Below are 21,924 nucleotides of genomic sequence, written 5' to 3' on the forward strand. Positions count from 1 at the left end.
TCTAACCCTAACCCCTAACCCTAAACCCTATCCCTAACCCACTAACCCTAGCCCTAAACACTAAACCCAAACCAAACCCGAACCCTAAAACCTTAAAACGCTAACCGTAACCCCTACCCCTAACCTTTAACCCTAACCCTAACCCCTCTCCCTATCTCTAACCCTAACCCTAACCGTAACGCCTCCCCCCACCCCTACCCCTAACCCCCAGCAGCAGACACACTCACAGCGCGCCATAATTATCAATGCTCCCAGGAAGCAGGTGCAATCCATGGCAGTCCTTGAGGGATGAACTGGTAATGTGACAAGCGTGAAGCCGGGCTGCGCTTCCCAGGCCCTTAGGGCTGCAGTGAAGACCCCCGCGCGGTCCGCTGAAGAGGCCCCGTCCCCTCAACCCTTCGAGGAGCGCCCTGCTCTCAGGACGAAGCCGGACCTCGCGGTGGCGCCGGGTGTCGCCTGCGGCCGCCTGTGGCTGTCCAGGCCCACCCGGGCCCACCGTCCCCGCTGCTCCGGCCCCGAGAGCCTCTCAGGTCCACGCGGCGCCCGCGCTCGTCTCACCCCGGCCCGGGGAGCGGCCCAGGAGGCAGCTGCCGGCCGGGAGGCCGAGGACCGGGCTCGGCTCCTCATTCTGCTCGATCGCGGCCGCGGCGGCTCTCGGCTCATCACAAATGTCGGCGCGTCAAACCCGCCCAAGGTGGCCTCATCAAAGAGTCGCACGCTGCGGAAGCCTCCAGGCCACGCGCCTGCCGCTTCCGTGTCCCCAGCGGCCACTCCCCGAGCCGCCCGCGCCGTCAGGCACCGCGCTGGCCGCCCGCGCCCGCAGGGGTCCTTCAGGCGCCGCGCCGGGCAGCCCTGCTCGGGGTCCTTGCGCGGTTGCGTAGCAGCGGCAAGGACGCGGGCGAGCCGGAAGAGCCAGAAGAGCCGTGAGGCGCGCGAGGTCCCGGGACGACCGGCGGCGTCCCTGGTGTCTCCCGCCCGGGGCCGGGATCGCACGTGAGGACGAGGCCCCCGGGCAGCGGGCTCAGATTGTGGGGACCGCCCCTCGGAGTCTCTGAGGGCCTGGGCGGGAGGGTTCGCGCGGCGGTGCGGGGGTCGGGGCAGCCTGGAGGGGCCGGTGCCGAGACGTGGCTGGGCCCGGGGTGTTTCCCTGGTGAGATCGAGCTGGCCCATCGGATCGCGACAACAGCGACAGCCGTGGAAGGCCTTCGAGCATGGAGCGACACGGCCGGGCTTGGCTTTTGAAGGGGTCGCTCACTCTGCTTACCCAGCATCTGCCACTTCCCGGGAACGGGTCTGGGGGCTGAGGGCGCCTCCGCAGACGAGGCCCAGCTCCTGCCTGTGCAGAGGCCGGAGTCGTGCGGGAGCACAGCCGGGGGCTCGGGGGCCCTGTTGGCATTTTCCACCGCCTACCCGTGTGCACACCTCTGTCATAGCTCTTACCACACTAGACTGCCGTCACCGGGTCTCGAACCCGGTGCGAGTCTGCTTAGGGTGAATGCTCAGTAAGGGGAAGTTATTCCAGCTACCTCGTGGTCGTCGCATCATTTCTGTGTGCCCCTCTAGCTCGGAGTCTGCACTATGGTGCATTCTCAGGAATGTTTCCAAAGTCATATTTGGGTGTGAGGGGAGTGGAACAGAGCTAGAGGTGATGTGGGCAGGACTTAAGTATTTGTGTTTGTTATGTGTGCCTGTGTGGCATACTCTGCCAGTCTAAGAGTGGCATCTCATGCATATCTGAGTCTGACACTGAGGGAAGCAATCTCGGTGGAGGTACAGTTTGGCACCATCAGCATTTAGGAGATACTTGGTCCTGGAGAGGAAGGTCTGGGGATACCCATGTTGAGGGAGCAAGAGGCAGCTGTTGATTGCAGTAGGATGGAAAATGAAGGGGAGGTGAGAGGCATAAGGACAGAGGACCAGGAATGTGGGTTAGGCGTCTTTGGCTGTGTGGTCTGTGTCATTCAGTAATGAGAGCTCAGGCTTTTTCCAGTCTCTCACATCGACCATGTGACATGGCACTGTTTTTGTCCCTGTTTTACAAGTGAGAAAACTTCTGTATGTGGAACTTACAAAGCTTCAGCATGGCTTTAGAATATTGTCTCTCGGGGTGGGAGTGGAAGGGATGGGCCTTGAGCTCACCTGCACTAGGGAGATGACCTAGGGTAAACCAGCCTAAGAAGTTACTGACAAAGTTACAACCCCAAGACTCAGCATGTGGAGGCCAAGCTGGGGGTGAATGGAAAAGGATGTGAATGTGTCCTTGGGCCCTGCTCTCATCAGCTCGTTGTCTGTCCCATCCAGGAACAGGAAAAAACAGATTTGGTTGTGGGGACTTCTCGTCTCTCTAACCGCAGCCTCTTGTTGATCTTCCCAGACAGTAACAAGGGCCCCTCCCCTGAGGTGGGCCCTTCTCTACAGCTAGGAGCCAATGGCACGGGACAGAAACAAACCCTACGAGCTGGACCAAGAGAAGTACGATGCTGATGACAACGTGAAGATCATCTGCCTGGGGGACAGCGCGGTGGGCAAGTCCAAGTATGTTGGGAGATTAAGGAAGAAAGACCAGGTCCAGAGCTTGTCTGGGTTGTTAGAAAAGTCCTCCTCCAGAGGCACGGAGGAGCACGGCTTCTATGGACTCGTGAGGGAGTGGTCTTGGCTGGAGCTCAGGTGTGCATGGGGGGAGCAAGGAGGACCTTGTCAGTGGTTATGTGTGTTGGGGGCGGAGGGAAAGTCATAAGGACTGAGGAATTTGAACATTTTCCATGAGTCCTGATAGAAGGTGTGGAGCGAGTCACCCTGGAGACTTTTGAAGTAGTTGAGGTTGAGAAGGTGAGAGGTGGGTATTCCTGATGTGGTGTGTGGGCTGAGGGGTCATGAGGGGAGGAGAGGACAGTGGGGATGGAGAGGAAAGTGGGACTAGCACAACTGGAGACTGAATGAAGGTGGTAAAGTGCTGTCTCGGAGGGACTCACTGAGATTGAGAGGAGCAGATAGAAACGATGGCTGTCTATAGTCATTGTAAAGACTGGCTTATTCATCTAACTGACCTGGGTGCCTACGTGCACAGGTGTGGAACCCCCCACCTGGAGAGCTGAAGGGAAGTTCTGCAGTGCTGGCAGCCTGTCTTCATCAGGCTCCCACCTCTCCCATCTGGGACTGGTGAGGACACATGTCCATCTCTGCCTTCACAGGATCGGGCAGACTTGTCCCTGTCCAGGTATCTGGTTTAGTTTTATCTCCCAGGTGCTCCAGGCCCATCTTGTTTTCTACCTTCATCTTTATTAACATATCGTTGGACTCTGGTAGCTGTGAATAATTCTCTAGGCACTTTGCTGAGTTTTCGGCCGTCTTCATGAATTCACACTCTCTCTCTTCCCTGCCACCCCGCAACACACACACACTGCAACTCTATTTTACTATTTTACAGTTGCTTTGACCGTCCTCAACAACATGCCTATACAATAAATGAGAAGGTGGGTGTTGTAGTTTGGGAAGGTTACCCAATAATAACACCCCCGCTAGCCCAACTTGAGTTTAGAACCAACCAAGAGAGAACAGGAACGGTGGCAGGTGGGGAGCAGATGGTCAGTTTGATAAGGAGGATGTTGCTTAGTGTGAGATCCAAGGTGGCCTGCCTGCTGACTCAGTGCTACCCAGGCCCCAGGTTCAATGCCCCATTTAAAACAATAACAAAAAATAAGAGTCTTCTATAAGCCCCATTTAAAACAATAACAAAAAATAAGAGTCTGAGAAGTTAACAGGACATCAAAGATTACCACAGCATTGGCCCCCCACAGCCCGAACATTTAGAAAACAAGTCAGTCACCAGGCCCTAGCAATATCTCAGGCAAAGGTTGTCCCAGAGACAAAGACTGATGAAAACAGTTTACCTGAGCTAGGTGAGTGGGTGAGAAAACCTTGGTTAATTTCATTGGGACTGAAGAATTCTATGCCAGTTTTCAGTCTCTATCACGTGTGAATCTAAACTCAGTTGGGAAAAAACTCCCATTAAGAGGTCAGTTAACACCTGTATTCTTCCTACCTGGAGGGCATCTCCTCATGTTTGGGCACAGCCTCAGTTCTAGATGGTGGTGTTGAGGGGATGCTGCCTTCTTGCACAGTTTAGAAATTTACGGCAGTGGCAGCCCCAATCGCTAGGCCTCTAAGGTGCCTTTTTTCCTCATGCAGCACATTTATGCTTCTTCATTCCATTTCCCTCTTAAGCACCCCAGGGCTCGTTGAGGGTGGACTCTAATGACGTAGCTCCCCCACCCTGTGAGCAGGCATCCTCAGATCTGGGCGGCGCCCCCTGGGGAGGGCTTTTCCTTTACTCCTGCAGGTGCCACCTTCCTGAGTTGAATACTCTTGCTGGAGATGTTCTCTCCTGACAGCAGCATTTGACCCAGCCAGCTGGTGATCTGATCGTCCTGCCCAGATCTCCTCTAATGAGCACCGTCAGGGACAGACCTTGTTCCAGGTAGATAAGGACCCCTCCCTTTGTCCCCACTTATAGCCATGCCACCTGTATTCCACTCATTTTTTCCCACATTTTCTGTACAACTGGGTGTTGCTGGCCCAGTTCCGAGAGGGGCCCGTGCTCCGGTTGTGGCTTCTCTCTCTCTAGCTCTGAAGGCACCTCCCCTGGCCGTCCTCCCAGGCTCTCTCAGGCCTTGCCTTTCTTCTTTTAAATGTCTTTGGACCCAGGTGATCTTTCAGCTTGATAACAAGACATAGGCTTCTGATTCCCTCTTTAAGAGCAATCAGGTCCAAATGCATTGCTGTTTTTCTTTGATAGCTGTCTAACTTGGCCTTTAGAGCCTCATATTTCCCTTAATAACTGCCCATTGTTGTGCAAAGAGAGCAAAGGCACACACACACCCTACTAAGGCCACACGGTATATATACAAAGTAGGGTGACTGGGGGAAATTTACCAGCAGAAGAGTCACAGCATGCCCCCATGTTCCAAGCTCTAGTGGTCCCCGAGGGAGGTGTGCTTAGGCCAGCAGTAGATGGGCTGGATGCTTTGTGAAAAAGGACTCAGGAAAGGGACCCAGTGCCTGTAATACTCTAAATACTTTTGGGAAAGGAGAGCAGGGAACATCTGTGTGACTATGTAGCCATGGAAACTTCTTGGAGCCCCCAGAGGTACATCTGCTCTGTTTTTGAACTCAGCCCTGCTGAGCTGGCTCTCTGCTAAGCTACAAGAAGTTGGGAGGGAACAAGCCTCCAGGGCTTATTTTTCTGTCAGTCCTGTCTTCCAGAGGCCCACCTTTCCTTAAGAAAATCCCTCTCTGCCTGTGTTTTTATTCTTTCACTGCTCCGTCTCTGATGAGACAAGTTTCTCAACCTCTGCAGATCCTCCTCCACTTCCTGAGCATATGTGCTCTCAAGACAATGTTCTGAGCACAGGCCTTTTTCATTGCCATGTTAACGTCTGTGGCTGCAGTAATTTCATTGTGTGATTTTCCACTTCTATCTAAGAAGATGGTGTATTTTCTTTATAATAACGGTGCTGGTTTTTTTGGTTAAAAATAAAATCTACCACCCTTTTACAATTGAAGCTGCTGTTTAAATGTCAGAACTATAAAATTGTGGTAACAGTGTATTAAATTGACAGACAGGTAAGGAGTGACCCTTAAAAACGTGGGAAGAAAATGTAGTTGCAGTGTGAAGAGTGGTCGCTGCAGGCCTGTATGCGAAGGTGACATTGGAGCAGAGGCTTGAAGAGTGCAAGAGAGGACACCCTGCAGCTCTCTGAGTGGGAGCACTTCACCAAGAGGGAGTGGCCACTGGCTGCAACGAGGCGCAGCAGGAAGAGAAGGGGGGGCTCGGTCTCAAAGAGGTGGAAACCAGCAGATGGTTTTGAGCAGAGGAGTGACCAAGTCTGAATGATTCTTTAACAGGATAACTGAGCACATTCAGAATAGATACTCCTCTCAGTCACCTATAGATCAAGCAGGGGAAAAAAGTCGTGAGGTAATAAACATTTGAACAACGTGACTATCGAGGTCGACCATTCGTATACAGATATGGACGCAGATATGGATATATGATGTTGTATCTGAAGAATTTCCAGACTTTAAATTTTGCGTTTCGCTGGTGATTGATGACGTTGAGCACTTTTCCTCATGCTTATTGTCCACTTGGAGCTCCTCTTTTGTGAAATCCTGTTTAGGCCTTTTCTCCATTTTCATTGGATTGTTTATCTTTTTATTATTCTTTTGTAGGAACATCTGTATACATTCTGGACCTTCTTCCAGCCTTGGCTTTTTGCTCCAATAATAGTGTATTGTGATGAACAGAATCACTTAGTCGTTTTAAAATTTTTTAAATTATGGAAAAAATACATAACAAAATTTTTAACCATTTTTAAGTGTACAATTTAGTGGCATTAACTACATTCACATTGTTCTGTAACCATCTGTCACTATATATTTCCAGAACTTTTTCATTATACCAAAGAGAAAGTGCACACAGCAGACAATGACTCCCCATTTCTCCCTCCCCTTCGGAACCTCCAATCCACTTTCTGTTGCTATGAATTTTCCTATTCTAGATGTTTCGTGTAACTAGAATCATGCAAAATTTGTCTTTTTGTGTCTGGCTTATTTCACTGAGCATAAGGTTTTCAAGTTCATCCATGTCGTAGACTGTATCAGAACTCCATTCCTTCTTATGACTGAATAAATATCCCACTGTAGGCATATACAGCGTTTTGTTTATCCAGTCACCTGCAGATGGACACGTGGGTCGTTTCCACTCTTTAGCTGTTGTGAGTAGTGCTGCTGTGAACGTCGGTGCGCACGTGTCTGAGTCCCTGTACTTAAGTCCTTTGGGTACATACCTTGGAGGAGAGTTGCTGGGTCATGCAGTGATTCTGTTTTAACTCTGTGAGGAACTGCGGGATTGTTTTCCACGGCGTCTGCACCATTTTACGTTCCCAGTGCACAGAGCTTCCGGCCCCCACAGCCTCACCAACACTGGTTATCTTCCATTCTGTGGTATTAGCCACCCTAGTGGGTGGGACGTGGCATCTCATTGTGGTTTTGATTTGCAGATCCCTGAGGACTAATGATGTTGAGCATGTTTGCATGTGCTTATTGACTATGTTTATATTTTCTCTGGTGAAACGTCTATTCAAGTCCTATACCCATTTTTCAATTGGGTTGTTTGTTTTGTTGTTGTTATAGTTCTTTCTTTCTATATTCTGCATATTAATCTCATATCAGATATGTGATTTGGAAAAGCTTTCTACCGTTCTGTGAGTTTTCTTGTCACTTTCTTGATAATGACTTTGGATGCACAAAAGTTTTTAATTTTGATGAATGCTGTGGGTCAAATGTGTCCTCCAAAACTTCATGTGTTGGAAACTTGACCCCCATTGTAAATGGTGTTAAGAGAGTGTAAAATCCAATTACAGTATTTGAAAGATGGAGCCTTTAAGAGGTGATTGGATTATGAGAACTGTGCCCTCGTGAATGGATCCATTCGTGGACTAATGAGCGTGGTTCCGATAGCTTTAAAAGGAGAGCGAGTGAGAAGCTTAGTTCTCTTGCTCAGTCCATTCTCACCATGTGACACCCAAGTCACCAGATGTGTTTCCTGGACCTTGTACTTTCCCGCTTCCAAACTGAAAGAAATAAGTTGCATTTCTTTATAAATTACCCAGTTTCAGGTATTCTGTTATAAGCAACAGAAACAGACTCAAACAATGAAGTTCAGCTTATCTATTTTTTTCCCTTATATCCTGTGCTCCTGGTGTTTTATGTATAAGAAATCATTCCAAGTCCAGAGTCATGAAGATTTTTTCCTATATTTTCTTCAGAGAATCTTATAGTTTTAGCTCTGAAGTTTAGGTCTTTGATTGATTTTTTGGTAACTTTTTTATATGGTATAAGGTAGGGGTTCCCTTTTTCAAGATTCTTTTGGCTACTTGGGGTCCCTTGAAATTCCATATAAATTTTAGGATGTGTTTTTGTATTGCAACAACAACAAAAAAGCCATTTAGACTTTGATAGGAATTACAGTGATTCCATAGATTACTTGGAGTAATGTTATCTAGCTAACAATACTAAGTCTTCAAACTCATGATGTCTTTCTTCTTATTTAGGTCTTGTTTAATTTCTTTCAGCAAAATTTTATAGTTTTCCATGTACAAGTGTTATGCCTCCTTGTTTAAATTTATTGCAGAGTATTTTATTCTTTCTTATACTATTGTAAAAGGAATTAATTCCCTTTTCATATTGTTCATTGCTAGCATATAGAAAAAGAAGTGATTTTTGTGTGTTGATTTTGTATCCTGCAACTTTGCTGAATTCATTTCTTATGCGTAACAGGTTTTTTTTGTGGATTCTTTCATTTTATTTCTTCCTTTTGAATTGGAATTGGAAGCACGTGCATAAGTGCTCTGGGAAGAACATCCGGTACAGCGTAGGGTAGTAGTGGTGAAAGCAGCCATCCTTGTCTAGTTCCTCATCTTAGAGGAAAAGCTTTTAGTTATTTTACCATGAGTGTGATGTTAGCTGTGTGCTCTTCACATATGGCCTTTATCCTCTTGAGGAACTACCCTTCTCTTCTAGTTTATTGAGTGTTTTTGTCATGAAATGATGTTGGATTTTTGTCAAGTGCTTTTTTTCCATCTATGAGATGATTGTGTGATTTTTTTTTTCTTCATTCTATTAATATGATATATTTGGTTGATTGATCTTCTTAAGCTGAACCACCCTTGTATTCCAAGGACAAATCCCCCTTGCCCTTTTAATATACTGCTGAATTTGGTTTGTTAGTATTTTGTTGAGGGTTTTTACTTTTATGTTCATAAAGGATATTGGCCTGCAGTTTTCATTTCTTGTAGTGTCATTGTCTGGCTTTGCATCGGGGTAATGCTGGAGAGAGTTAGAGAAGGATTGGGAGGTTTTTAAATACTTACTGTTGTAAATATTTACTTGTTATAAATCTGTTCAGATTTTTTGTTTCTTGAGTCTGTTAATAGTTTGTGTGTTTCTAGGAATTTGTCCGTTTCATCTCAGTTGTCCAGTTTTTGGCATTTAGTTGTCCATAATAATCTCTTAATATCGTTTTTATTTCTGTAAAATTGGTATTCATGTCCCCAGCTTCATTTCTGATTTTGATAATTTGTGTCTTGCCTCTTTTTTCCTAGTCAGCCTAGCTAAAAGTTTGTCAATTTTGTTAATCTCAAAGAACCAATTTTTGGTTTTATTGATTTTCTCTATTGTTTTTCTAGGTTATTGATTTGATATCTTTCTTCATTTTTAATGTGTGTGTTTACAGCTGCGCATTACATTTCCCTCTTAGCACTTTTTCATTTCATCCTATAAGTTTTGGTATGTTGTGTCTTTATTTTCATTTGTCTCAAGATATTTTCTAAATTCCTGTAGTGGATTGAATTATGTCCCACAAAACTCACTGAAGCTTGACTTGTGTCCCCAAGTTTTATGTGTTAGAAACTTAGCCCCCACTGTGACTGTTAAGAGGGTAGAAAGTCCTATTATGGTAATTGAAAGGTGGGGCCTTGAAGAGGTGATTAGATGGTAGGACCGTGCAGTAGTGAATGGATTAAAAATGGTGGTCAGGGGCGTGGTTCTGAGGGCTTTAAAAGAAGAGGAGGCGCTCTCTCTCTCTCTCTCTCTCTCTCTCTGCTTCCACCATCTTGCAATGTGAGACCCCTGGGTCACTGTCACCACCACCAGATGGACTTTGTACTTCCCAGGCTCAGAAACTGTAAGCAATAAGTTTTTTTTTTCTTTATAAATCATCCAGTTCCATGTATTTTTTTATAAGCAACAGAAACAGACTAATACAATTCCCTTGTAATTTCCTCTTGACCCTTTGGTTGTCAAAGAGTGTGTTGTTTAATTTCCACATATTTGTGAATTTTCACATTTTCCTCTGTTATTGAGTTAGGGTTTTATTCCATTGTCACTGAAAAAGATATTTAGTATGATCTGAGTCTTTTAATTTTATCAAGACTTGTTTTGTGGCCTACCATATGGTCTATCCTAGAAATCTTCTGTATTCACTTGAGAAGAATTTGTATTGTATGGTTTTTGGTGAAGTATTCTTTACACATTGGTTAGATCTAATTGGTCTATAGTGTTATTCAAGTCGTCTGTTCCCTGATTGATTTTCCGTCTAACTGTTCTATCCATTATTGAAAGTGGGATATTGATGTCTCCAGATATTGTAGAACTATCTCTTTCTCCCTTCAGTTGTGTCAGTGTTTGCTTTATATATTTTGTGGCTCTATTGTTAGGTGTATATATTTTTATAACTTTATCTTCTTGATGGATTGAACCTTGTATCAATTTATATCCATTCATTTAGATCTTCTTTGATTTCTTTATTTTTAATTGTATGTATTTATGGGGTACAGTGTGTTGTTTCAATACATGCATGTATTGCATAATGATCTACTCAGGGTAGTTAGCATATTCATCCCCTTAAATTTATCATTTATTTGTGGTAATAACTTTCAAGGTCCTCTTTTCTAGCTATTTTGAAATATGCAACACAGTATTACTAGCTGTAGTCAACCTGGAACCCCAGAACTTACTGTTTCTGTCTAACTGCAGCTTTGTACCTGTTGACCAGCAACTTTGCCTCCTTCCCCTCCCCAGCCTCTGCTAATCACCATTCTACTCTCTACTTCTATGAAAACCACTTTTTTTTATATTCCACATGAGTCATCTTTAATTTGTTTCATCAGTATTTTGTGCTTTTCAGCATACAAGTCCTACAAATGTTTTGTTAGATTTACATATAGATTTTTTTTTTAGTGATTATAAATGGTTTCATATTTTCAATTTTAGTATCCACATGTTCATTGCTAGTATATAGAATTACAATTGATTTTTATATGTTGATCTTGTATCCTGCTACTGTGTTAGACTCACTTATTACTTCTAGGAGTGTTTTGGGGAGTCCTTGGAATTTTCTATGTAGACTATCATGGCATCTGCAAATAGGGGCAGTTGTATTTCTTCTCTTCTGATCTTATTCTTTTTATTTCCTTTTCTTGCCTTATTGCACTGGTTAGAACTTCCAGTACTATGTTAAATAATAGTGGTAAGCGTGAACATCTCTGCCTTGTTCGTGATCATAGGGGAACACATTCTATCTTTTACCATTTAGTATGATGTTAGCTGTAGCCTTTTGCAAAGGCTTTTTGTCAAGTTGAAGAGGTTCCCGTCTGTTTCTAATTTTATTAGAGTTTTTATCATGAATGGGTGTTGAATTTTTTTCAGATATGTTTTCTGCATTGATTGATATAATCATGATTTTTCTTCTTTAACCTGTTAATACAGCAGATTACATTGATTTTCAATTCTTGAACTAGCCTTGCATCTCTGAAGTAAATCACATTTGCTTATGGTGTATAACTGTATATTTCTGAATCTATTTGCTAATATTTTGTTAATGACTTATGCATCTATATTCATGAGGCATATTAATCTGTAGTTTTTGTGTTTTTGTGGGGTTTCATTCTTTTTTTTTTTTTTTCTTTTTTTTTTTTCTTTTTTTGGTACTGTCTTTGTCTGGTTTTGGTATCAGGGTTAACTGGCCATGTTTCTTCCTCCTCTATTTTTCTGGAAGAGATTGTGTAAAATTGGTGTTAATTCTTTAAATGTTTGGTAAAATTCTCCCCTAAAACATTCTGGGCCTGGAGAGTTCTTTTGGGGGATTCTTTTAATTATGAAATCAGTTTTCTTAATAGTTATAGGGATAGTCAGATGACTTGTTTCATATTGGGTGAGTTTTGAAATTTTGTCTTTTCCAGGTAGTGACCCATTTTGTTTAATTTGCCAAATTTATGTGTGTAGAGTTGTTTGTACTATTATACCTTGTAAAAGGCTGTTATGTGCCTTATGGAGAAAAATATGTGTTAGATAAGCTTCATTCAAGCATGATTTACAGTGTTATTGGCCAAGAGGTCAGTGTTAATGAATCAACAATATATATTAAATAAGGTGTCTTTAAACAGAAGCACACGTAAAACAAGGTTATATATTGATTAGTTGATGAAAATGTTGCAATCAGAGGCTCATAGGAAACTAACTCTGTATTTCCCTGAGGAGCAATGGTTCAGTATTCACTAATTCAATTTTGTGAAGACCTTATAGAACGTAGGTTCTGTGAATAATGAGAATCAGTTGTAATTATTGATTTATTGGGGCTTAAGTCTGCCATTTTAGTTTTTGTTTTCTGTTTTTCATTTTGGGGAATTTTTTCTGCCTTTCTGTGGTTTACTTAAACATTTTTAAATTCTATTTTGATTCACCTGCAGTGTTGTTCAGTGTATCTCTCTGTATATCTCTTTTAGTGGTTGTTCTAGGCATTATGTTATACATATATAACTTTTCAGCCTACTGAGGTTGACACTTAGCAGTTGGAGTGAAATGTAGACATCTACCCTCCCTTTACCTCCGCCTATTTGATTGTCTTAAATATTTCGTTTACATACGTTGAGATCTCCATCCGTCAGTGTTATAATTTTAGCCTTAACCATCAAAAATAACTTGAAATTGTTAAAGAGAAGACATTCTATTGTATTTACCAGTATTTTGCTTACCCTGTTCTTTCTTCCTAGCTGGAAATTCCAGGATTCCTCCTTTTATTGTTTCCGGTCTGTTTCGAGAATCCCCTTTCGCTGTTCACTTAGGACAGGTCTGCTGGGAACACAGTGTCTTCATTTGCCGTCATGTGAGAATGGCTCGATTTTCCCATCACTCTCGAGAGAGGATTTCACTGGGTTTAGGATTCTGGGTTGACAGTTCTTTCAGTACTGGGGAAATGTGGGCCACCTCCTTATGGCCTCCATGGTTTCTAATGAGATCCTCTGTCATTCTAATGGTTTTTCCCCTGTGGTTAGTGTTGCTTCTCTTTCACTGCTTTCCGGGTTTCCTCTTCGCCTTTAGATTTCGGGAGTTGACGCCACTGTGTCGTGGTGTGGATTCCTTTGGGTTTATGTTGTTTGGCTTTTGCTCAGCTTCTTGACTCTTTCTGCAGGCTTATGTCTCTTGCCAGACGTAGGACGTTTGTAGGCGTATCTCTTCTGTCACTTTTTCAGCCGGGTCCTGTCCTTCCTCTCCCTTGCAAGTCCAGTGATACAAATGTCATGTTAGAGGCCCACGGGTCCCTGAGGCTCTGTTCATCTTTTTTCCCCAGTCTATTTCCTTACTGTTGGTCATAGTGAGTAATTTCTTCTGCTCTAAAGTTCAGTGATTTTTTCCTCTGTCCTCTATCCTGCCATGAGCCCATCCAGTAAATGTTTCATTTTGGTTTTTGTATTTTCCAAATGTTCTAAAACTTCCATTGGATTCTCCTTCACATCTTCTATCTCTTTGCTGAAACTTTGCACTTCTTTGCTGAGGCTGTCTGTATTTTCATTTGTTTCAAGCACATCCGTAATTGCTCATTACAGCATTTTTACAATGGCCACTTTGTCGGATCATTGTAACATCTGTGTTACCCGCAGTGTGGGCATAAACTGGTTGTCTTTTTTCTTTCAGTTTGAGATCTTCCTGATTCTACATATGATATATCGTTTTCTATTGAAACATGGACATTTTGAGGATCATGTTATGAGCCCCTGGATCTCATTTAAACCTTCGGCTTTCGCGGCTTCTTGAGTACCGCTTCAGCAGGAGAAGAGAGAGGCAGCGCCCACCCTCCCCTACGCCCACCACCCCATCGCTGCCGGGGCGTGAAGTCCAGGCTCCCATGGTCTCCACTGACACTGTGGGGAGAGGGGGCCGTGTTACCATGTGACAGGGATGAGAGTTTCAGCTCTGCTTCTCTTTCTGTGACACCAGCACAGCTTGGGAACATTGTCGAGGTGCCTTGTTGTCGCCTTGGCCTTGCTGTTGGGGTGGAGGTGGGGTCATGGTTCTTTCCCTGGTGTTTGGATGGTGGTTATAGTCTGTTTCCTCTCCCTCTAGGTTCACCCCGGCCTGTCCCTTTGTCGATGTTTTGGTGGGTTTTTTGTTTGGGTTTGGTTTTTTGTCTGCCCATTGGTGTATCCAGTTGCCTGCTTCTTCAGCTTCAAATCTGGGATGTAGGGGCACAAAGAGCATCCAGAGAATGTGTCACCTTGCTCCTGGGGCCCCATGGGCCCAACCCATCTGCCTACTTCCTGCTTTCCAGAGTCTTCTTCTATTTGATTTCTATAATATCCAGGGTTTTTAGTTGTCCCTAGAAGGGAAATGGGAAAAGTACATCTACTTTATTTTCTCATAAGCAGAAATTATATAGAACTTTTATATCTTTCAGTCTTAAATGTTTCTTAAGTATCCTTTATGATTTCTTTTCTAACCTATAAGTTATTTATAAATGGTTTTATATGTTTGATTATCTTTTAATTTTAAAATATAAGGGTGTTAAAATTTGGTTTTGGTTTTTTACTTGTAACTTAACTGCATTATGGTCAGAGAACATGGTCTTGATATGTCTTTTCGAGGGAGAGTGGGTTTTTTTGGAGACTTACTATATGGTCTGATTGGCGGTCAGGTGTTATGATACTTACTCTCTCATGGGATCCAGTGATCTTTACTCAATTAAGCTTCTTAACTATGTTCACTTTCATTTATTAAAATACTGATTAAGCACCACTGTACCTTCGGCAGCGTCTTATGCACTGGGGATGCAGCAATAAACTATGAATTCAAAAATTACTCTCGTGCACCTTCCATTCTGACTGAGAGAGAGACGGTGAATAAGTAAAATACTTAATATCCCAGTTGGTGTCGTGTGCTGGGCAGGCAGGGACAAAAGAGTACGAGATGAGGTAGAATGTTCCTGTTGTAAATGGGGTTGTCAGAGACTATCTCCCTGCTTGGGTGACATGTGAGCAAAGCCCCGGAGGACCACAGAATCTAGGGACAGTGGCTCCCAGGTGGAAGGCACATCCTTCCTGCTTCCCCATGCATGAAGCGGGGGTGATGGTATGTGCAGCATTGTGCTGAGGTGGAAATAATGGATCTGAGACCTGGCGTAGTCTGGTCTGTGTACTCATAGTGACGTTCTGCTATGAGGAGTTGGTGATAGTGATTCCCAGGTTTCAGGCATGACCCGGAGAGTGAGTGGCTGTAGAGTGAACAGGAGAGGGGAGGCCTGTCAGCCTGGGGGTGATAAAGGACAGGCAGGGAGGATGGGGACGCCGCCTGACCATCCTGCATGTTCTCCTTACAGACTCATGGAGAGATTTCTCATGGATGGATTGTATCCTTCAAGGTTTGAGATGCCCTTGTCCCTGTGACTCTTCCCACATGCACACACTCAGTGCCTCCACCCAGCCCTTTGCACCAGCAGTCCAGGAAGGAGGGACAGGTAGTGAGTGCCCAGGTATCATTCACACTAGTGTCTTGTCAGATAACCCACATGACATCACACACTCAGTGCTGTATGTCTTGGAGATTACTTGTGTTTGGATTTGTTTTCTATTAAGAACGCAGGAGAATGGCCAACAGCACCTGGTCTGGATCAGATGCCTGGATTGAAACCCCACCACCTCCTCCTGAGCAGCTGTGACCTTGGGCAGGTCATCTAACCTCTCTGACTTCAAAGCCTGGGCCCCCTAATATTTAAAAATATCTCTGATATGAATGAACTTTGTAAAATATGGACTGCCAGCCCCTCCCTCCTCCATGAATTGTTGCATTGTGCAGGTTTGGAGTGAGGTCCTCCCTGCAACTGGGTAGTTTTAAAAAGCTTCCCAGGTGGATTTGCTGAGAACCGTGGAGAGAAGGGCCCCTGGGCCTGTTCTCCCAAGGGTGGGATCTGAGCATGTCTTGCTTGTACCTTGTGCCAGGCACTCCTGTGCACCCAGCCCCTTGCATCATCTTGGCTTTGCAAGTTAAGTGGTCCAGTGTCTTGCAGCTGTGGGAGCTGTCATTCCCCAGGCTTTTTGTTAGTGTTTCACACAGAAACAAACTACAATTATAAACAGCTTGTCAGCTGTCTGGCTGGTGGGAGTGTTTTTCCCTGGAATGGTCGTGTAGCTGCCTGGGGTTAGGGTTTTTTTCCTAGCCTGCAAAAACTCCATCCAGGAAGGAGCTGGGCATCCACATTTGCATTTTCCAAGTACATGATACCGTTTATGACAGCTTCTCTGTAAAATCCGATCAAACTCCGGCCCCCCCACTCCTCACCCTTCCACGGAGCTCGTGCCGGTGACATTTGAAGCTGATTTTGTGTGCAGCATTCATTCAATTTAAAATCTAAATAACTGCACAAAGAAAAGTAGGCAGCGGCCCGTTCCCTCACACCGAACACCCATTCCTTGCCCTCCTGCGCCCTCGCGTCCGCTCTGCTCCCTAACCTGCGCGTAGCCAGCCCCAGCAGCTGTCCACGTATGCCCTGACCCTGTACAAACACACGGCGACGGTGGACGGCAAGACCATCCTTGTGGGTGAGCAGCACGGGGCCAAAAGGGAGGGGAGGTGAGAGGACGTCTGTGGGAGACAGAGGAGGAAGGAGGAAATGGGACCTCAGGCAGGAGCGGGGGTGACAGACAACCCGAGAGCCAGGAGGCCAGGGGCATTGGGAGGAGGCATGCAGGGGCCAAGTTCAGAAAAGCAGAAGAGCTCATGGCTGTTCCTGCAGAGGAGGGAGTGTAAAGGCCGTGGACAAGGCCGCAGCTTCCTGTCTCGGGTTCTCATCGGCCAGTGTAAGGAAATAACCAGTGCGGCTGACCATCCCCCTCACTGGGTCTGGGCCTTCCATGAGGTTGCACCCTTCTCCTTGGCCAGGCCACACCTCCTGCCTGTGTGTCCACCATCTGTGGTCACTGCACGGGGGACGCTGGCGTAGTTTAGACCCTGCAGGGCCCTGCACCTTGTGTGTAGGGACAAGGGCGTACCTGTGTTCTCCCTCCTGAGGCTTCCTGTGTGCATCATCCTTCCTCCTGTCCCCTGGCCCTGTGTCCTGTGTGGTCTCTTTTCCTCCCTGAGCTCCCCACGTGCACTCCCATGTGCTGTGGTTTGTACCACATATGTGTCATATTTCTGCACACACAGACCTGCACAGAAATGCTCAGGGTGTGTGGGTCTCTCTGCCCTCCAGCCCCCATCAGGCAGTCACAGCTGTGTTCATGTTGCAGACTTTTGGGACACAGCAGGCCAGGAGCGGTTCCAGAGCATGCATGCTGCCTACTACCACAAGGCCCACGCCTGCATCATGGTATGAGATCAGCTGGGAGGTGGACAAAGGCACTGGGCAAGTCTAGCCTGGGCAGTGAGGGGATGAGGGGCCCAGGAGCCCTGAGCCCTCCTAACCAAGCCTGGGTGTGTCGGGGGGAATCAGGGCCACCCGGGGATACTTCAAACCACATGTGCTCTGCAGAGCTTCTAAATGAGAACATGCCAGGTGAGCTCTCTTCAGGTGGGGGTGGGTGAAGAACTGCCATTCTAGGGGGAGCAGCAAGCTCAGGGCTTCAGCATCAGGTGTAGCATCCAAGAGGCAAATGTGGCTGAGACAGAGCCCACCCACCCCAAGGAGCATTGCCTGCTACTTCTCCCTAGAGGCAGACACTGGGCCTGAGTGGCCTCTGCAGTTCCCAGGAGATTTTCCCTCCCAGGCAAGTCCCTGCCTCCCTCCCAGCCTCTCACCTTGCTGTCTAGGACACAGTCCTCAGGGTTCCCCTAGGGCCAGTGGGTAGAAGGGCCAAGGAGAAAAACCTGTGTGAGCCAGTGTCCTCTCGGAGCTCCTGCCTGTGAGTTCCCTGGCTCGGTTCTCAGGCTACCACTTTTAAGTGCCAAAAAGGAGCAGGCTTTTCTTTTGGTCCACTTATGAAACATTTCCATGGATATCAGCCATCTGTAACGCATGATGTAATAGACTGGTTTTCTGAATTATGAACCCTAGCAGTTGTCACCCAGTGAAAACCTCACGCACTCAACCTTCTTAGAACAGCATTCAAGGTCTTGCATTAACACAAATGCTGAAAACTTGTGGCACAAAACAACCATTCTCTGATGGGTCAGGAATCCGTAATGTCTGGGGTCTCAGCTGAGAAGACCCTGAGGCTGGGTTCCAGGCTCGAACCATCTGGAGGCACCTGCACATGCACTCGCGTTCGGCTAAGCCCTCGGCAGGCACTGCGCCATGCATCTCTCCACACAGCTTGGGCTGATTTGGGCTCCCTCACAGAACGGCAGCCAGGTCCCAAGATTGAGCATCCAGAAAGAACCAGGTGGGAATCATATTGCCCCTTGTGGGCTGGCCCAGAAGTTATGTGGCATCTCTGTGGCCGTAGTCACAAAGGGAGGAAGCAAGTACTGCTCATCAGTGGGAGTTAGGACCACATGGTGAGAAGAGCACGTGGGACAGATGCGCTGCCACCATCGTCATGTCTGAAACCCGCTGTGGCACTGCACCACCCACCCTTCCAGCCTGGCCTCCTGCTCAGTGGTTGCCCACAGTACACGTGGCCTTGCCTGGGCACCGAGAGGGTGGAATGGCTGAGCAGGTGTCACCTCATCTGGAAGGAGCAGCAGCAGATGGGAAGCTTCAGAAGGAGCCGGTCTGTTCTGCTCACTGTCGCCTGCTGCTCTGCACACCTTCCTTCCTGTGCCTCCCTCTGCCACGCCTCAGCCCACGCCCTGTCACCTGAAACTCAGCTCATTTCTCAGGCTGTGCTTCAGTGCCACCACCTCCGTGCAGCCTCCTGTGATGTTTGTTGTTACAGTTGCTTCTTCCAGTCCATGCCTGCAGCACTCTGACCACTCCTAGCATGGGGACTCTGCTGTGGGTGCATGTGCACAGTGCCGGGGGTGCCAGGGTGGACAGACACAGCTGCCCCCGGGGCTTACTGACTGCTGGGCACGGGTGCAGATAGCAGCTCATCACCTCACACTTCTCACATTTCCCATTTTGAAATTTTCAAAAATGTTAATACTAATAACTATAAGGGTGTAAAACAAAAAGGGGCAAATGGGGACAGTGCAGGGCAGAAGGTCTGACCCTCGGGGACTGGGCAGGCTGGTCTTAGCCATTCCGGGCTCAGCCCTGCTCTGGCACTTCGAGCTCACCCCTCTGTTCTCTCTGGGAGTGGCCTCCTGCCTCTGATGCATCCCCACAGGCTCCTCTCGGACCCTCTTCTGAGGGCTGGGGGTGTGTCTGTCCTGCCGCCAGCCCATCTGCTGCACCTGGCAGGGGGAAAGCGCTCTCCTTCTGGCCACATGGGGAGCGGTGGTCACCCGGATGAAGGTTCCTCATTCCAGCGAGCTCCGCCTCAGCACTCACAACAGGGAGAGGACGCTCAGGAGACCAGACCCGGACAAAGGGCCTGAGCCTGGCACAGAGCAGATTCTAGAAGTTTCATACAAACATGCTTTATAAGAAGCCTTTATTGGGAATTCAAGACAATTGGGTATTCATTGAAATTGGGCTGGGAGTACCGTGGAAGAGATTCTAGGTGGACTTCCTGCCACCTCGAGGTGTGGCTCTGCTGCTCACACAAGCGGCCGCGTGGCCGGGGGTAAGGCCAGCTGTTCCAGCAGGTCAGGTGGTGGCTATCCGCAACCCTCATCCACGGACCGTGGTGCTGGGGCGGTTTAGGCTCGTGAGTCTGCTCAGGAGGACCTCTCGGGGGGCTCGTGTGAGGGGCTTGGAGGGTCCCACAGCGGCAACCTAGAAGCTGTCCCGACAGTCCTGCCCTTAGAGCTGGTCTGCAGTGCTCGTGCTTCTGGCTGATATTCTTAAGTCGGTAACAATGGCAAATTACTAAAACTTAATAAAGTTGTAAGCTACAAAACAGTTGGTAAAAATTACTTTTAAAAAGTTTAAAGTACAGAATGAACAAGATTAAACAAAAGCTTTAAATAGTAACTAAAAGAAAACTCTAGGATCATTTACAAAGTTTAAGCAGTAAAAATAATAGAGAAAAATTTACAATTTTTAACAGACTATTGATTAGTGAATTGATATAATTGTTCAAGCAGGTAAATAAGATTAGGTGACAAGATAACAGAAAAAGAGTAAAAGATTTTTGAAACTACTTTTGGGTCTGGAGGCTCTGGGGGCTTCCCTGAGAAGGGCAGGCACAGCCTCTGTGGTCGGGGGGCTGCAGTTGAGAGCACGTGCCTGGTCTGGGTTCCAAGCCTGGGGCACGTGTCCGTGCTGCCTGGGGGGAGTGTGTGTCACCTGGAGGTGGACTGCAGGGACACTGACGTACCTGAGCTGTCTCCCTTCCTCTGCCCTTTGCAGGTGTTTGATGTGCAGAGGAAAGTCACCTACAAGAACCTGAGCGCCTGGTACACAGAGCTGCGCGAGTTCAGGCCAGAAATCCCGTGCATCGTGGCAGCAAATAAAATTGATGGTGGGACCATCCTGCCCTTGGGCGTCAGGGGTTTATGGGAGACTCAGCACCACACGCTTCCTCCTCCTTTCCTGGGACAGGTGGCTTTTGGTGATCCATCCGCCTTCCCAGGACTGAACCCTCAGTTGCTTGTGTTGCTGCCTTTCTGGGAAAGATGCCAACTGAGTCCATCTGCCTTTTCCCAGCACACAGAGCCCTGTTGGCTGAGCTCTTTCTAAGACGTGCGCCCTGGTCATCCCTTCCCACGCCACTCACTGGAGTAGGAGCCTCCAGTGATCCACCCTCTGAACCCCTCCCTTTTCCTTGATGGACAGGCTAGTGTCCTACCTTCTCTCCACAGCAGACATAACGGTGACCCAAAAAAGCTTCAGTTTTGCCAGGAAGTTCTCCCTGCCCCTGTACTTTGTCTCGGCTGCTGACGGCACCAACGTCGTGAAGGTAGGTACATGGCAGAGCTGGTGAGGGCAGGGGGCTGGGTGGTAAAATTGCCAGAGGCTTCAGAGGGGTTGGTTGCAGCCCACGCCTCGGCTGCCGGCATGTTGGAGAGGACAGGGCAGCAAGTGGGGGTGGACGACAGCTGGGGGGGCGCTGAGGTGAGGCAGCAAGTCCACCGAAGGAGGGGTGAGCCTGCCGGCTTCAGGGGTGCGCTTCTGTGTGGACTTACGCTGGGGCCATTGGGCACAGGCCAGGCAGAGTCCAGGACAGTCCTGGCCACTGCCACACCTTCCTTCCCGCCACCACCACCCTTCCCCAGCTCTTCGGCGACGCGATTCGATTAGCTGTGTCTTACAAACAGAACTCCCAGGACTTCATGGACGAGGTTTTGCAAGAGCTCGAGGTAGGTCAGGCCCACGTCTCAGGCGGGGTAGAAACAACAGCACTCCGCTTCAGAGATGTGGACTGTACCCCGTGTCGTGTTCCTGGCCCCCTTCCCCACCTCCATGTGTCAGAGCCACAGCTGGTCAAACGCAGGGCCAGGCCTCACCTGCAGCCTTGTTCCCAGAACCTCAAGTTGGAGCAGAAAGAGGAGGACGTGCCAGACCAGGAGCAGAGTGGCGGCATCGAGAGCCTGTCCCCCTCCTGAGGGGTCAGTGGAGGCGGCCTCTGTCCGTGGCTGAGCGGGTGGGAGTCGGGGAAGCCCTTTCAGAGTGCCCGTCCCTTCAGCAGCCCTCCCGCTCTGCGCCTGCGAGCCCACCCGTCCCCCTTGCCTCGCACGTCCACGGCCTGTGACCCAGGGATGTGGCCTGCGCCAGCAGCCTGCACAGATGCGAGAGGTCAGCACAGACACCCGGGAAGCAGGACAGGACGAGTGTCCTTAACACCAGCGCCGCCCCACCCCCAGGCCAACCGCAGGCCGGACAGTGAAGGGAACTGGGGAACGTGCTTGTGTCTCTTTAATAAAAGGAAACGTAGGTGGTTTATTTTCCCCCAAGTGACCTCGGGGATATTCCTTGCGTTTCCCTGACTGCCCCCTCTCCACCCTTGCGCATCTGAGGAGCCTCCGTCCTTCTGCCACATGGCCTCCCATCATTTTTCCTCTTTATTCTCCCAACAAACCTTTGTAAAAAATGGTCTTGACCAGAGAGCT

General features: G+C 47.6%; 1 protein-coding gene across 4 annotated transcripts; it reads left to right on the top strand.

The window, feature by feature from the left end:
- The first annotated feature begins 886 nt into the window (after nucleotides 1-886).
- Nucleotides 887-21,742, top strand: RABL2B (RAB, member of RAS oncogene family like 2B). Of its 4 annotated transcripts, XM_063075290.1 has the most exons (10): nucleotides 887-993; nucleotides 2,375-2,535; nucleotides 15,209-15,238; nucleotides 16,348-16,427; nucleotides 17,118-17,197; nucleotides 20,225-20,336; nucleotides 20,677-20,774; nucleotides 21,091-21,174; nucleotides 21,340-21,423; nucleotides 21,504-21,742. In XM_063075290.1, exons 2-9 carry the CDS (start codon nucleotides 2,429-2,431, stop codon nucleotides 21,418-21,420), a joined length of 672 nt encoding a protein of 223 aa, XP_062931360.1. In that variant the 5' UTR covers nucleotides 887-993; nucleotides 2,375-2,428; the 3' UTR covers nucleotides 21,421-21,423; nucleotides 21,504-21,742. The 4 variants fall into 4 exon arrangements, with proteins under 4 accessions (XP_062931360.1, XP_062931358.1, XP_062931361.1 ...); XM_063075288.1 differs by having other exon boundaries at nucleotides 21,340-21,742; XM_063075291.1 differs by having other exon boundaries at nucleotides 20,680-20,774; nucleotides 21,340-21,742.
- Nucleotides 21,743-21,924: the final 182 nt, after the last annotated feature.

This window comes from Cynocephalus volans, chromosome 12, assembly GCF_027409185.1.
Source record: "Cynocephalus volans isolate mCynVol1 chromosome 12, mCynVol1.pri, whole genome shotgun sequence".
NCBI classification, from domain to species: Eukaryota; Metazoa; Chordata; class Mammalia; order Dermoptera; family Cynocephalidae; genus Cynocephalus; species Cynocephalus volans.